The sequence below is a fragment of the Sturnus vulgaris genome, chromosome 16 (assembly GCF_052056855.1).
Source record: "Sturnus vulgaris isolate bStuVul1 chromosome 16, bStuVul1.hap1, whole genome shotgun sequence".
In the NCBI taxonomy this organism is placed as follows: Eukaryota; Metazoa; Chordata; class Aves; order Passeriformes; family Sturnidae; genus Sturnus; species Sturnus vulgaris.
The window spans coordinates 10,446,035-10,461,524 of NC_142258.1; the positions used below are offsets into that span (position 1 = coordinate 10,446,035).

The 15,490-nt window shown below is 41.7% G+C and overlaps 1 protein-coding gene across 3 annotated transcripts in view; it reads left to right on the top strand.

Annotated features, from left to right (window-relative positions):
- The first annotated feature begins 11,620 nt into the window (after positions 1-11,620).
- GRIN2A (glutamate ionotropic receptor NMDA type subunit 2A) overlaps positions 11,621-15,490 on the top strand; it is a 165,243-nt gene continuing 161,373 nt past the window's right edge. For all 3 annotated transcript variants that reach the window (XM_088174458.1, XM_088174459.1, XM_088174460.1), the window contains exons 1-2: positions 11,621-11,702; positions 13,156-13,578. In XM_088174458.1, coding sequence (XP_088030584.1) covers positions 13,174-13,578 — 405 coding nt within the window. In that variant the 5' untranslated portion in view covers positions 11,621-11,702; positions 13,156-13,173. The remainder of the gene's footprint in view (positions 11,703-13,155; positions 13,579-15,490) is intronic.

Here is a 15,490-nt window from a genome sequence, read left to right on the forward strand (position 1 = left end):
ATGATCAATTATCCTTGACGTTCTATCCAACATTGTCTCAAAACATTAGTACAGATGAGGGAAATTTTTCTATATGGCAGCTAGAATTTTGGTCTGAGGATGAATATGTCCCAGTCACGTGTTTGGTATCATTCTGAACTTTTTTTCACAGCTGGACAGAACCACTGAGATTTTTTCCTTAGCTCACACAACGGTATTTAAAATGAAGTGTCCAGCCAGGAAACATTATAGAGAGTGTTCTAGATCCAGATAGATCCAACTGAGAAACTGCAGTACAATTGTAGGCCTAGATTTTAAACTTAGCCTGAGACAATATTAAGTGTTTGATTTGAGCACAATTTAAGGTCTCAGTGAATCATCTCACTGCTGCCTACAGAAGTGTAAGAGACTTGAAGAGTGGCATTTACACCACATAGGAACGGAGGAATTCTCTCTGTGTGGAATTAGTTCCAATGAATCTATAAGCAACCTGTATGGAAGACAATTTTAATGAGCTTAGTCATCCCTGTGCTGCAGTTGGAAGGCATGGTAACTGCTGAAATAGCTGACTGGAGTTCTAAGTTTACCTTTCCTATAGAACAAGGTACAGTGTGCAGTTGCTCTGTGCTTATGCAAGACTGCTGTTCTGGGGTGACATGCAGCATTTGTTAGGTAATTGCCGTGCAAGGCAATGTATGGAGCTGCTTTTTGTCCCCTTGAGTAGTTTTAACATCCTTTGACTTTTAGACCGTCTTTCCATCCATTTTAGGGAGTGGATTATATCCTGCTGTTCCCTTTCCTTTTCTCAGAGGGAGGTCGAACACTGGGATGCTGTTCAGCTTGATAAGAGTAGTCATAGAGGAATTTTGGGATTTAGCCAGAGCTTTAACTATTCAGAAGCTCTTGTGAATGAAGTAAATTATCCTGAGCATATGACATTTCAAGAGGAGCATTTTATACGGTGACGTGCTCGATGCTAAGAATAGCCATGACTTCCTATGGTTAGATTAACAATCCCGTGCTCCAGAGGTGATGGATGTGCAGTCCTTCAGTGTGCATGTCCTTCTGCAGGATGTGTTGGGTTCTCTGGAGTCACTGGAGTGTGTCTGTGTGTGACACTTGTTAGGGTGTTTATTTAGCTGCTGCGGGGCATAGTTTGAGACATGGCTTTGTAGGTTGAGTCTGCATTTTTGTCTAAGTGAACAGCTGCAAATCAGACCTTATTTTAAATGGTAAATCAGATTGTAATGACTCATGCCCTTCCCTGCAGGAATACACAAAAAGTAATTTCAATACAAGAAATATAAGGGAAAACAATTCCTTTCTGCAGTAAACTCCTTGGTTCAGTTTATCAGTTAAATATCTGCTGAGTTTATAGATGATAAATCATTTGCCTTTTTAAGAAGAAATTTGTTAATGTTTTAGTCTTTCTTTAGACATTGAATGCTTCATACTATAATGTTTATAAGTTAATTTAGAATTTTGACTTAATGTTCTGTCCTATTATAAGCTTATGGATCTATATATAATATCAAAGGCTCCACACCTGTGCTGATTTGTCAGATCTTGTGTGTGTTTATTCCTCACATTTATAAAATTAACTTATTTGGAAAACAATCTGAGAAAATACTATTCACTTGTCCCTAGAAGCTGAGCTTTATTCCTGGCTATGCTCTCCTCTCTCAGCAATTGAAGTGCCTTAATTGATCATCTTGATATGAGGTTTAGCTCAGCAGTTAATTGAACTTCAGGGAGTAAAATATACTTTTGTTTACTAAACTGTTGTTGTACTGGTGAAGACATTGGACCTGCCAATGCTCCAGTGCATTGAGTTAACAATTCACAGATAAAACAGGTATAGATTAAGGTAAAACACAGATTATCTCAAAGCTTCTAAGAGAAATGTGAAGGCTTAACATGTGTTGAAAGTATCAAACCTTCATGGACCTAGTCTGGTTGGCTGGATAAAAGAAAAATTATCAAAGTTATTCAGCTATCTTGCCTGATGTGATGGGGTATATTTAGGGTATATACATTAAGTTGTGTGCATGACAAGATATATTTTGAAATAGTACAGTTTTGTATATAGATAATTTGGGTGATCTCTTAAGGAATTGAATTCTGTCATTCAGAGGATAATGGGGTGTTCTTTTTTTTTTCTTCAGAATGTGCCCCACTAAGATTCTTGGAGGGCATTTCTCTTGGGGGTCTCTCTGTCCTCCTGTAGTCTCTTCAGTAATACTGAAGTCAGAAGTGCCTTTGTAAGTGATGATGGTGATGTTTTAATGACTCCAAATCAGGAAGAACTGACTATGCTAAACAGCAAAGGATTGTCAGCATCAGGGAATTTTGCCTTTTTCAAACACCATAGTGTTTGTCAGGGCATGGAACTGGAGTAAGTGAAACAGATGTTCTGGATGAGCTAAGATGAACATCTGTAAATGTCCTTATGCAGATGTGTGTGACTGGTGGAGCTGATAAAGGTTTTGCAGAAGGTAAGGCACCAACAGAACCCTTGAAAATTATAGGAAGACATTTTCGAAATAATGAAGGGTTAAAATGACCTGCTTAAACCCCAGTCCATGCCTCCTGTCTGAAGACTAAACCAAATCCTAGTTCAGAGCATTAAGATGTCCCTGTCTCATCCCCAAAATGGAATTATTGAGAAAAAGATTCACCCCTTTCAACTGTATAACTTACTCCTGGGGTAAACAGCCAGTCTAGGAATTAATGTTATTAAAAAACATTTTGTTCAACTGGGATAAGAATGAGAGCTGAAAACTCTACAAAGAGTAAATACAGTCTATTTCTCATTTGGTTTTTGAACCTTGAAGTGTTTGGGATGAACAGCTCTTTCACCTGTGTTCAAGGAGAATGTTGATAACCAGCAGAGATGAAAAGTCAGTTGGTAAAAAATATGATGTTTCAAGTTTTCAGACTTACATCAAGGAAAACTTGGAACCATTAAACAAATCTGAGCTAGGACAGCAGTGAGATCATGAAGGTTAAGTGGTTATTACTTTAACACTTGAGGTGAATATAAACCCAGTGTGTTTCAAAACTTTTAAGAGACTATAGATATTATATTCAGTATCTGCTCCTTGGGATACTGCATAAGAAAATGCTGTTTGTCCTGCAAATACTAACATTTTTCAGATTTTGGTAGAAGAGTCTGTGTAAAGGTGAAGGCAATACAAGATAAACAGAGATGGAGAAGCTCCTGAACCCTTGTCCAGTGTTGTGTACCTTGGAAGAGGCCATTGTTCCCCACTCAGCAAGGCAGTCTAAAAAGAAACTCATCTTTTTGGTTATCTTCCATCATTTTAACTTTCTGGCTAAAATCAGGAAAGCAAGAAATCTGTCTGATCTTTGCAGATGAAAGATAAGATCTGGCAGGCTTTAAACTGGAGCAATATTCTTGTTCCTACATATATCACAGTTATTTTGGAATCTGTATGGTAGAAAGAACTGGTGGCAACAGAAATAGTTGTGTGAGGGTAGATAGCATACAGCCGTCTGCCGAGTGAGATTACAGTTAATTGGCTTATAAAAATTAAGCAATTGTTATATTAATTCCAGAAAGTGGCTCTGGGACTGATTTTTCAATAAGTTGGTGAAATAACTTCAGATATTTGTTTTTTAGATGATTCTTAGATATAATTGTTGCATAAGAAAACCCAATCCCCCCATGTGTTTGAATGTTGCTGAATGTTTGTACTGTATGTAGATGGTGAGGTAAAACAAAACAGGATATTTAGAGTTCAGAATATGTACTTGAGCATATACTTGACTATCTCATGAATTTCAGAAGTTTAATACTTGTGTTGATATAGAAGATCTTTTTTAGCAGATGGTATTTTAAAAAGTAGTTGATCTCAATGCAGATAATTTCATTAATGTAAGGATAGATTTAATTTGTATCCACTTAAGTCACATTTATGAAGTCATTCAAGTAAATGAAAGAAGGCCCTTTATTTGGAAAAAAATACTTTTTTTCTTTTTATATTTCTTTATGACTATTATAAAGTTCATCAGAGAGGAGGCACATATGTGCATAAAAATTTAAAATGTATTTAGGCATCTATGTTCAAATACCAAAACAACACAAATCTTAGTTACTTATGTCACTGAATAGGGATGGAGCTGCTGTCCCTGGAAAGACCAGAAAGCAGCAGCACTGCAAGCCGAGTCTGCAGTCAGCATCCTCCTCCCAGGTGTAACTGAGGCTCCCACCTATAGGATCCACATAATCTCAGCCTCTGAACTCAAATTCTTTCTCAAAGCAACTTTGAATATATTCCGTGTCACCTGGAGAACCAGGAGCTTCCCAGTCCTTGACCTCTCTTTGCAGAATTCATACATTAATGATTTTCTTTTGTCCTAATAGGACAGGAGAGGTGGAAATAATAGAATTATTGACAGTAACATTTTTGGGAAAAGGCCTCATTAAACCTGTATCTTTTGACCATAAAGAAATTACCACAAACAAAAGGCATGTCTCCTCCTAAGTATGGAATTAACCTTTCAAGTAGGCAAGAGAGCAGACAACTTCTGTGTTTCTAGCAACCTGAAAAAAAATCCTTGAATCCTTCCTTCCTTCCATCCAATTTGACCTCTCCTGCCCTAAGAAGCAGAAGCCAGTTCTTTTAGGTTTCAGAGCTACCCATCAGTCAGATAGGAGTTTAGAGGCAGGTGAAATAGCATTTGCTTTTCTTGGGAAGACATTTCAGAGCTATGGTAATTGATTTGGATATCAGTTCCTAGAAATGTGGTCACCTGGGTAAGCTAAGCCTGCCTTTTAGGTTGGAGACAAATGTGTTTTATTTTATTTAAAAAGCCCCTTTGTCTTGCTCTTTGTTTCCACCAGTGATATTAAGTCAAGGCTTGAAAATACAATCAAATGAAACAAATTAGATCTGCTAATAATCACAGTTGTGATTATTATCACTGCAGCCTGGAATTCTCCTTGGGCAGGGAAAAGCAAGAGGCATTCTTTCTGCAGAAAGAAAAAATGGGGTTCCTTTGCAACAAGAGCAGATGAAATACAGGACCTAGAAGCACCATGATAATTGCAATTAAAAGAAAACTCATCCTCAAGTGGCTTAATAGCATTCCTGTATATGAACAAAAGCCATGTAGCCTGTATGGCAGAAATAGGTGACAGAAGGCTCTGACTCATCATGTGGAACTGTAATTTAAGTTCAAGGGGGATTTTTCTATCTTGGATCTATTCCTACTGGCTCAGATGTCTCATAAGCCTTTAGCACCTAGTTTTAATAGAGCCAGTGCCTACGATCGAGAGATGGGTTGGATGCAGGGAGCAAAATACTACTCGTCTTTAAAAATATCTTCCAGCTAGAGCTGAGGTAACTTTGTGCTGGTAAGAAGCTTCCACTGACCTTTACTAAATTTGATTTTCTAGATTTAGAGAAGTCTCAACTGCCTAAGAATTTGCTTAGTGAAGCACTGAGAAGCAGATGCAGTGTAGGCATCTTGGTGCTTCCCACTCAGTACAACTTTCTTTTAGCAAACAACTTCTGCCAATGAACAATGTGTGAGAGGTCACTGCTGGCTCTTATCCGTCATAAGTAGTAATTTTTTTAATGTTAAAACACATTTTATATAAAATAACATAATATTTAATGAAAGCTTGTCTTTACCAATATTAGCATTAGTTGTAAAACAAGTAGCTCACCTGTCTTAAAAATTCATAGGGTATTTTTCTAATTATTCTTTTCAAACTTAATAAGTCTGTCCAGCTCCTTGAATACCTAATACATGATAATTATTGTTTCATCAAAAGATCAAAATTGTAGTAATCTCTAACTTCAACCAATTTTTGGTAAAAATTTGAAAATATACGTCATCTATATACACATGGGTCTTTTTAGGTATATAAAATCTATATAAAGGTAGATAAAGGTAGACCATCTCAAACGTTTGGGCACGTAGGATGTTCCAAGTGAGGCAAGAGCAAAACTGCTGCTGCCATTATACACTTCCAAAATCTGAGCATCCTTTAGCTGGACCAGTAGTAGGTAGTTGCTTGTTCCTGGGAGGCTCATCACGCTGCCCATAAGATACATGAGGCAGATTTTTCTGGCTTAGGGTGACTGAAGCAGAAGCTTCAAATGGTATTTTAAAAAATTCTGGTTTGTAAAGTCGTACCACTTCAGTTACTAAATTCAGTGATGGTTAGGAGATCGTATTTTGGTCCTAAATAAGGAGTGGCAATTTTGGACTGTTCCTTTACTGCTGTAGGCACTAATGAATAAACTGTACTGGCCATGCAGTGGTCATGTGTTTCCTTGGGTGTTCCTAGAAGATTTTATTAGAAATACACTAATATTCCCCAGTTTCTCATGGGGAAGTGCAGTGAGGGAAGAAGGGAGGCAGTTTTTAAACTAGTGTTTACCTGATTCAGTTCCCTGAAGCCCAGCCTTGTACAGGCAGTTCAGTGTGTAATGGGATTGGTACTGATATGGTCTTCACAGGACTGCATTGCTGACACAGATCTTTGTTAATAGAGCTGCCTTAATTAGAAAGTACAGAGTTCATGATGAAATTCTGTTTTGACCTGTAGAGTTAGATTTGACTAAAAAAGAATTCCTCTTAGGAGCTGCATAGAAGAGTTTGGAAATACATCTGAATTAATTTGATATGGGAAATAGATTACAAAAGAGGCAGAGACACAATCCTGGTGAATCCTGAATAGCTCTGATAATCAGAGGTGAGGTGGAAAGGAGCAATTCTGGCTGAGCAGCCCCTGGTGTGTTCCCTCCTTGCTGGGCATTGTTTGCAGAGAAGCTGAAGTGCTGTAACAGCCTCAAGCTCCACTCAGTGATGTTGCCTCCTCTTTTTTTCCATAGCAGCTAGCTCATGTCCTTTGCAAAACTGAGAGTAGCTTAAGGCCATCATTTCATGCATGACTTGGTAAATTGTGCAAGAAAGAGCACTGCCAAATGAGGAGCTGCGCCAGTTTTCAATAGAGGGCCATCTGTGACAAAATGTTTTAGCAAGTTTGAAAACAATTGAGTCTTTCTCATTTTTACTTTGATTTCATTTAGCATGTAAGTAACTTTGCAGCCTCCCAAGAGTAAATTTATGTTACTGTATCCTTGTTTGCTATGCATTGAGTTTTTGTTGAGTCAAGTGCTTTCATTTCAGATCTGATCCTGTGTGGTTCTGAAAAATGACTCTGCATCAATGTCACTTTTGATTCCTGTTGGACATATTTGTCAGGGTATGTGAAATTCAGATATTTGTGGAAGATAAGCATGTAAATAAATTGTTAGTAGTTACAGAAATAGTGCCTAAATGTGAAAGTAATTTATTGCTGGAATTGAAACACTTTTAAATTTGGAAATAATTCCAAGTGAGCTTCTCTCCCTTAATCTACCCTGTAATATCTCATGACCATTTTGTTTCATTAAATTTAGGAAGTTCTTGCAATGGAGTTTTCATGTAGCAAGGATTATTGAGGAAATCTGCCATTTGTTTGAAATGTCTCTTAAATTGTCTTAAACTTTTACTGGAAGACTACAAAGAAGACTACCTCAATTGATAGTAGAGTGGCAATAATGGGACCTCGAATATAGTATTTTTTAAACTAATTTTGCTGTAATTTCATGAGAAGAGTGTTGATTTTTTTAAAGAGCATGGTTAGCTTACTTAACTGCACTTTGTAATAGCAAGAGGAAAATTATAGAGTTGTTTTCTAGAGTCTGGAGGTTTAATTTGACTTTCAATTGAGCTGTCTAACATGTCTGAGGTGAAGCATCTTTCAGCTGGTACAGTAAAGTAAATAGAGAGCAAGTTAGTGTCACTCACTAAGGAGTCAGTGACAGAAATCTTGTGCCTTGTGCCCATCAGACCCTGCTTTGGAAGCATTGCTGGTACCTGGTAATTTGGTGTGTGTTCCTGCTGGCAATGCTCGCTGCAACAGGTCATACTCAGAAAGAGGAAACCTTTCTGTAACTTGATGTTATTTTAGAAGGAACAGAGTATGAAGAAAGTTCCCAACCTTTAAATATGTATTTATGTAGGAGGCAGGCCTGGTAGGGAAACTTCAGGTGGAAAATATCCTCAGAATGCACGATTTTCAACTTGAATTTGTGTTGCAGCTGCTTTTAGAAAAGTGCAGAGCTGCCCATGTGGAGAAGGTAATCATTTAGGGATAAATCCACCTGCCTTCTAGAATAAATGTTGTCCATGAAGATGCTCAATGCCCCACGTGCAGGGATGTTAGTGTTTGTTACAGTGCTTCTGAAGTAAATGTTCCCTTACACAAAATTTACAAGGGTTAGACGCTTAAATGCAGCTTTTGTTTCCTTGTTTCTGCTGAGTGAAGTTGACTTCTTATCATGTTTATAGCTATTTAATTTAAAACTGTGCAAATATACCTAGAGATGGAGTGTGAATGTTTATTAATGCAGCAGTCTTAATTTTGCAGCATTTACTCAATTCTGTAGGCAGTAATCTGCCTGAATTTGGTGAAGCTTTTGGGAAGACTGTGTACGTATTGCCAAGATTAATCCCACTGTGTTTGCACAAACTTTAATATGTTTTCTAATTCTAATTTGTAAATTTGGACTGTTTTATCGTGATATTTCACAAAATTTTATGAGAGTAATTGAGGAAAAATATTTGGAAATAACACTAAACTATTTTTAAATTTAGATTAATGAAAATAATATAGCTCTGAAGTTAGAAAATGTGGGTATTTCTTGTATTGGTCTTTCACACCATTAGACTCAGTGTATTGTACACAGTATATTGCATACTAAATATTTCCCGAAAACATCATGTCTCTTTTTATATTTTAAACATAGGCTAATGTTAGAGCTGCAATTTTTCACCATTGTGAATTTCACTTGCATTTGAGGATTTTGAATCTGTTTTTGCTGTTCCAGTAAATCTCCTGAGTGATAACACTGAAATAGTCCTTACACAAGGATGGAACTGCAACCTTATCTCCAGCAACCGTGACAAACATAACTGTAATATTTACAGGGGGAAAATGTTCATCCAGGGTGAAATGCAGAGATGCATTAAAGCTTCAAAGATAAAAAAAAAAAAAGGCAGTTGAAGCTGCTTAATTGCTTTGCTTAGAAAGACTAATGTAATGTCTGAAGAAGTAATCCCTAAATAAGTTAGGAGGTGAGATCTTTCAAAGGAGGAAAAAACAGGCACAGACCTATCAGAGAATTCAATGATGAGACTGTCAAGAGCAGTAAAGCTGATGTGTTGTTAAGTATCTTTGGGAGAGTTTTCTTGGGGTTCTGTGTCTTAATGTAGTGAAAAGCAAACTTTAGTGGGTGAACACTTGGCATTATCCTATTTGAACCCAAAAGTTTCCTCTGGCATAAGAGTGGAGGTCTGTCAAAACGTGTGACTTTTCCTTACTCTGAAGTATTCAGTGTAGGAAGGAACATGGCTGTAAAGGATGGAGCTCGGGAGAGGCCATCCCTCTGTGCTACTCAGCTGGCACATTCATCTGTGCAAAACTAAATAAGTTGTGGCAGCTGGAGCAGGATGGTGGAAAGGAAAAAGCAGGAAAGCAATGGAGTGAGCGAGAAGGCACAGTAGTGTGTGGTGGAGGGAGGTTTAGGTGGTGTGGGCAGGGAGGCAAGAACTGCTCTAAGGCCGGGTGGGTCCAGCACCAGGGCTGTGAGAGAGGAGTGGGAGATGCAGAAACAGGCTCTAGGCTTTGAAATGGGGGATGTCGAAAGCAGGATGGAGCAGCAGGGATGCCCAGATGGAGCCAACTTCTACAGAGCTTTTTTCTGATATTTGGCTTCTGTCTGGAGCTTTTAAGGCTGCTTTTTAGTGTGTAAGCTGCTGCTCCACATTCATTCCCCTGAGCCCCACGGCAGGGATTTCTGGTTGCCATCCCCTGCATCAAAGGAAAGGAGAACACTGGGGTTTCCCGGGCTACCAACCTTTCGCTGGGGATGTTACTGCGGGGAGAGCGCTCGAGTTTGCCACTCTTGTACCCCAAACCCGGCGTTCTCGCCGTTCCCCCAGATCTGACACCCCCTCCCCCGATTGCCTGCGTCTGACTCATTCGCTGGTGCTTGTGCAAGCAGAGCGGGGCGGGGGGGTGGAGTGGAGGAGAAGCCTTCAAAGTATCCGCGGCTGCTCTCGGTTTGACAGGGCGGCCGTGAGCTGCGCCCCTGCAAGGGCGGCGGTGCCGGGGGCGGCGGAGCGGAGCGGGCCGGGCTCAGCCCGCAGCGCCGCGCAGGCGGCCCCGGGTGGAGCCCGCCGCACCTCCCGGAGCCCGTGCCGCCAGTGCCCGCCGCTTCCGAGGAGCCGAGAGCAGCGCGGGGGGCTCCGTGCCTGCCGTCCTGGGGGAACTGCTGCGGCAAGATCGCAATTTAAAAAAAAAGGAAGAGAAAAAAAATTAAAAAAAAAAAAAAAAATAAAAAAAATGAAGACGCTTAAATGCCTCCTGCCAAAAGTAAAGAGCGAATCTCAGTTGCAATGGCTCCGCTAAAACTTGATCATGCGGGATTTCAAGCGATAAAGAGCTGCCGGGCTGCTATTTACTGCGGTGGGAACAAGTTGCAGGATGAAATCCAGGCTTTAAGGAACCTACTTTCCACTTCATTGTTTGCAAAGGAATCTACTGAAATGACTTTGAGAATCTTTAAACTGGAACTATGTGGAGGGAGAATGCAGTAAGTATCGGCTTTGCGGGGAGCCCGGATCGGCCGGCTCTGGAGCAGGGGCGCGGAGCCCCGGGTGGCGCGCAGGGCTCCCGGCGGTGCCGGCTCTGCCGGCCGGGGCTGCGCTCCGAGCTCCCCGCCAGCACCGGGGGCCAGTTAGGGAACGCCGGCTGCTTTGCCTGGCGCGCCAGCGTCCTACATACAGCTGGGGTTGCTTGAAGAACTGTCTTCATGCATATTTACTGGGAACTGTGAATGAAAAATAGAGAGCAACCGAGCTTTCCGTGGCGGGCTCTGCTATAGTGTCTCCCTGGATTTGTTTATGGTAAATTGGGAAGTAAGCTGTTCTGTTTCAGGAGCGGAAAGAGCTTTATCCCACACCGCTTTAGCTGTGCTCCAGGTTATGCTTGTTCTGAACCTGCCAAGAAAACTCCTGCCCTTGATCATGTTAATTAGTTTGCCTCTAGCTGCGCTTTCCAGGTTGGCTGTCTCTTCCCTTAGAGCCCAGACCCGTCCATCTCACTTGGAAGCAAACGGGCAGTTGAGAGCCCAGGATTTTCCTGACCTGGATAAGATGAGGGACGTATCCCGGACAGCTGAAGGCTCACGGAGCTGCTTTTAGCAAAGAGCTGAAATCTAAGTGAAGGGGGGAACTTTTGAGTGTAGTCACTTTATCTCCATTCACATACCCCATGCGATTGAAGTATATTTCTTTTCTCCTGTCAAACCCGCAGCCTGACTAACGGCTTCTCCTCGTCTCCTCTTCTCCCCTCGCTGTCCCGTCCCGTCCCTCCTGTGTCCAGCCCCCCCTTGCCTGTCTCCCTGTCCACGTAGCTGCCCTCCCGGGATGCGATGTCGCTCGCAGGCTGCGGCGGGGATCACGCGTGCGGCCAGCGGCGCGGAGGCCGCCCCTGAGCCCGGGCAGCGAGGGGCGCGACATGCCCGCGGTCGCGACATGTCCTGCAGCGACACCGACAGCAGCACCGGCAGCACCGGCACCTCCGGCAGCACCGGCACCTCCGGCAGCCGCCGCCGCTCCGTCTCCTGAGGCGCTGGGTACGTGCGGCCCCGCGCCCGCAGGGGGCGCCCTCGCGCCGCGGCCGGCCCGGCGGGGCGCGCTCCCGGGGCGCGCTCCCGCAGCGGGCAGTGTGGCGCGCCCGCGGGGGGCTCGGAGCTGGGGACGCGCAGCCGGGGCTCGGAGCCCCCCACGGGGACCCTGAGCCTCTCTCGGGCTCGGGGGGAAGCCGAGGCATTGCAGTTCGCTGCCGCACCGCGCTCGGTGGGAGCCTGGCACGCAGCGAATCGGGCAGCACAGCGGCACCGGAGCGCAGTTAAATGCTCTGTCGAGTGCTCGTCTCCTGTGTGCCCCGAGAGGAGGTGGTGATGCTCTAAGCCCTGTCTGGCTGCGTGTTTCAGCAGCAGACGGCTCTGACCGAGGATGGAGATAGGGCTGGCAGATGAGAGGGGAGATGTGAAAAATGCTACCCCTGATTGGACAGCCCCGCTTGTGTGTTCTGCGTGACGCTTTGCAACAAGCTTGGCTTTATGTGGCACAGGGACTCCCTTCCTGCAGCTAGCGCAGCCAGTTATGGGGGTGGAAATCCCTCGGGGCACGGAAACAGGAGGAGGTCTTGCAGAGTCAGACCTGCTCTCCTTCTGCCTCCTTCAGATAGTTCAGATCCCTTCTGTGGCTCATCTCTCTCCCCGTCCTACTCCGTCTCTATATTCAGCCCCCTACAGAGATTCAGTGACGACATGAGGTAACCAATGCAGTGATGCTCATTTATGGAACACCCTCCCCTTCAACTCTGGGGACAACTTTGTGTCCGAGATCAGCAGTTCTGAGATGCTCAAGTTCTGAATGCTGCATGAGAGGACAGAAAAGAATTAAGATAGAATATTGTGCTTTTGAATCTGTTCCAGAAATGCAGTAGGTTTCCTTAAGCAGCGGCTGCCTAGGAGAGATCCTCAGAAATAAAACAGCATGGGTTTGGAATGCTGTGAGATGTATGGAGTATGTGGACTGGGGTTTCCAGCAGACCTCTGGCTCACTTCTCTCATTTTGAGCTGAAATACCTCTCTGCTAGACCGTGACTAAAGTTGAAATAGATGTTCAGGATGAAGGAAAATATTCTGGATGGAAAAAGATTTCTTTTACTTATTTTAGCACAGCAAGGTTAGAGAGAAGGATGATAATGTATTTTTTTTAACGATGTCAGTCATTTTAATTTTGTTGGCTATCCAGAAAGAATGTTAATGGGTCTTTTCTCTGAACTTATACAGTTTTTGCCTTGCTTGTGGAAGACCAGCTGTAATACTGTCGTTATCAAGCCAAGTTTTTGATAGGATATAAGAGGCTTGACTTGGAACTAAGGTGAAGGATGCATTATATAAAGCTGCTAAAGTTTGCATTATGCCCAGAAGCTTTCTGTTTAAAACCTTCTTTGAAGATATACAGTATATATATATTTCTCTATGTTCTTCTTATACATTGTGATCGCTTTTACAGGGGATAAAGCTGGCAAAGATGAGGAAAATTGGCTGTGCTCTCCTGGTACTCCAAGCTCTTCTGGCACCTTTGGATCTTGTTCGTGGAGCAGAGAAAAACTATCCCATCCTGAACATTGCAGTGATTCTGGGAAGGACCAAGTATATAACAGAGAGAGATATCAGAGCTCTCTGGACCAGGGAAATGTCAGCAGACCTGACTGTTGATATCAATGTAGTGACCCTTCTTGTGAACCAGACTGACCCTAAGAGCATCATAACACATGTTTGTGACTTGATGTCGGGCACCAAGATCCATGGAGTGGTTTTTGGAGATGACACTGATCAGGAGGCAGTAGCTCAGATTTTGGATTTTATTTCATCTCAGACTTCTATTCCAATTCTTGGAATTCATGGCGGGGCCTCCATGATAATGGCAGATAAGGTAGGAAGATTTATTAAGAGCTCTTGGTATTCTAATGTACTTCTTTGCATTGGTCTCTATCATGAATAATTGCTACAAGCAGTGGAAAAAAAGGTGCTCTTAATTGTTTCTTTGTACTTAAAAAAAGAAACAAAGTATTCATAATGGTGTCTTTATTGATGGCGCATCAAATATGCAGAAATATTTTGGGGCTCATGCCTGAAACTCAACTTTCTAGCATTATAAAAGCAGCCCTAATGAGATATTACTCTCCAGCATATGGAATGATGGTCAGTTAAAAAACTTTAATAGCTAATATGATCAATAAATGTAAAAATAGCCTCATAATAGTAGGCTCATTAAATGATTTTGAGGATAAGATGTAAAACTATAAGCAGATGCTCTGTGGTGCTTGTAAGAAATAGCAAGCAGTAGACCTGAATGAATATATTTGGGTGCAACAGTAATAATAGGACAATAATAAGCCAGACTTTAGTGATCCACTACAGTGTCTGCACACTTGAACCAACTGCATTTCAAAGATTTATGGAATTAGATTTTGGCTAACTGGATGCTTCTACTTTGCTACCGTAGTTCATGAAAATCCAGTAGGGGGTTATCTGAAATCTGGAGATAATGACAAATGGTTTTGTTGGAAAACATATTTTTATGTAATCTGTTGTGAGACTGGAAGAGCAAAAGCGACTCCTGTCTCAAGTTCTTCACGTTGTAACACTTTTTAAGAACTCGTTGCTGGCACTGCAGCACTGATGTTGTGAGGCTGTTCCTGAAACAGGCACTTAGTGCGGGGCTGAGCTCTGCTGGGGACTCTGCCTCGCCTGAGAGTCAGAGGAGCTCCCACTGGGCTGAGGACAGCTCAACGAGAGAGTGCACATGTGGGAAGTCACTGGTTTGCCAGCTCATGAGGGTCTTTAATGTTAATGGTAACTTATTTCCTGATATTTCCATACTTTAGGGTTCCCTATTCATTGACTATTATTATTTCTTATGAGTGACTTTTGATTAGTAAAGGGCTCTCTGAACACATCTGAAAAGGAAGTGGACTAGATATATTATTTTCTGAAGTAATGGGGGGAAAAAGAAGAAGGATTAGTTATGACTAAGGAATCAGCTTTGAACTTTGGAAACTTTTTACCTCTGGAAAAGACTTTTTTTTTTCATTGGGGTAAGAGGTCTGTTACTCTGGGTATTTTAAATGATCTTCGTTTAGAACTTGTCATACAAGGGGGGCACAGTAAGTACTCAGTTATAGCAGAGATGCTATAACTTTGGCTTTGACATCTTGATTTATACAGAAGGATCATTACAGTCAATGCTGCTATCTTAAATGCAATTGCAGTGACCAAATTACAGAGGCAGTTATTTTATGTGCTTTTAAATTGCAGGGCAGATTTACTTGTCTGTTAAAGCTGGGTTTATATGTATTTAGTGCTTTCATTTGATACATACTTCACTTAGCTGTCTTTGCCAGTGTAAGAACACTTGAAGATCCCAGCCAGGGCTAAGTAATGAAACATTGGAAGAAATCCTTACAGAATCATCTTCACTCTTGGTAGCAGATACAGGATGTTACTGATACAGGTCTATTTTTACTTTTTTATATAAGAGCTGCTAGAAAATTAAACAGTCTGATTTTTTTTTTTTTTGTCTCAGTAAATTACTACTATTTTCACTGTATGCTAATATTATCATTATTGTATTGCTGTCTTTTATTTTATGAAAGTTATCAAAGTTTCCTTAGCAAACTTTCCTGCTGAAATTTAGCTTCTAAGATTTCCATTTGGGAAATCAAAATTGTCTTTTGTGTGGTAAAACAATCTAACAGAGCAGCCTTCAGTAGCTTGAATTGGCCGAAGGAATTGTTTGTTCATGTAACTAATATTGCCTTAATTTTTAACCTGACCTTTCCAAT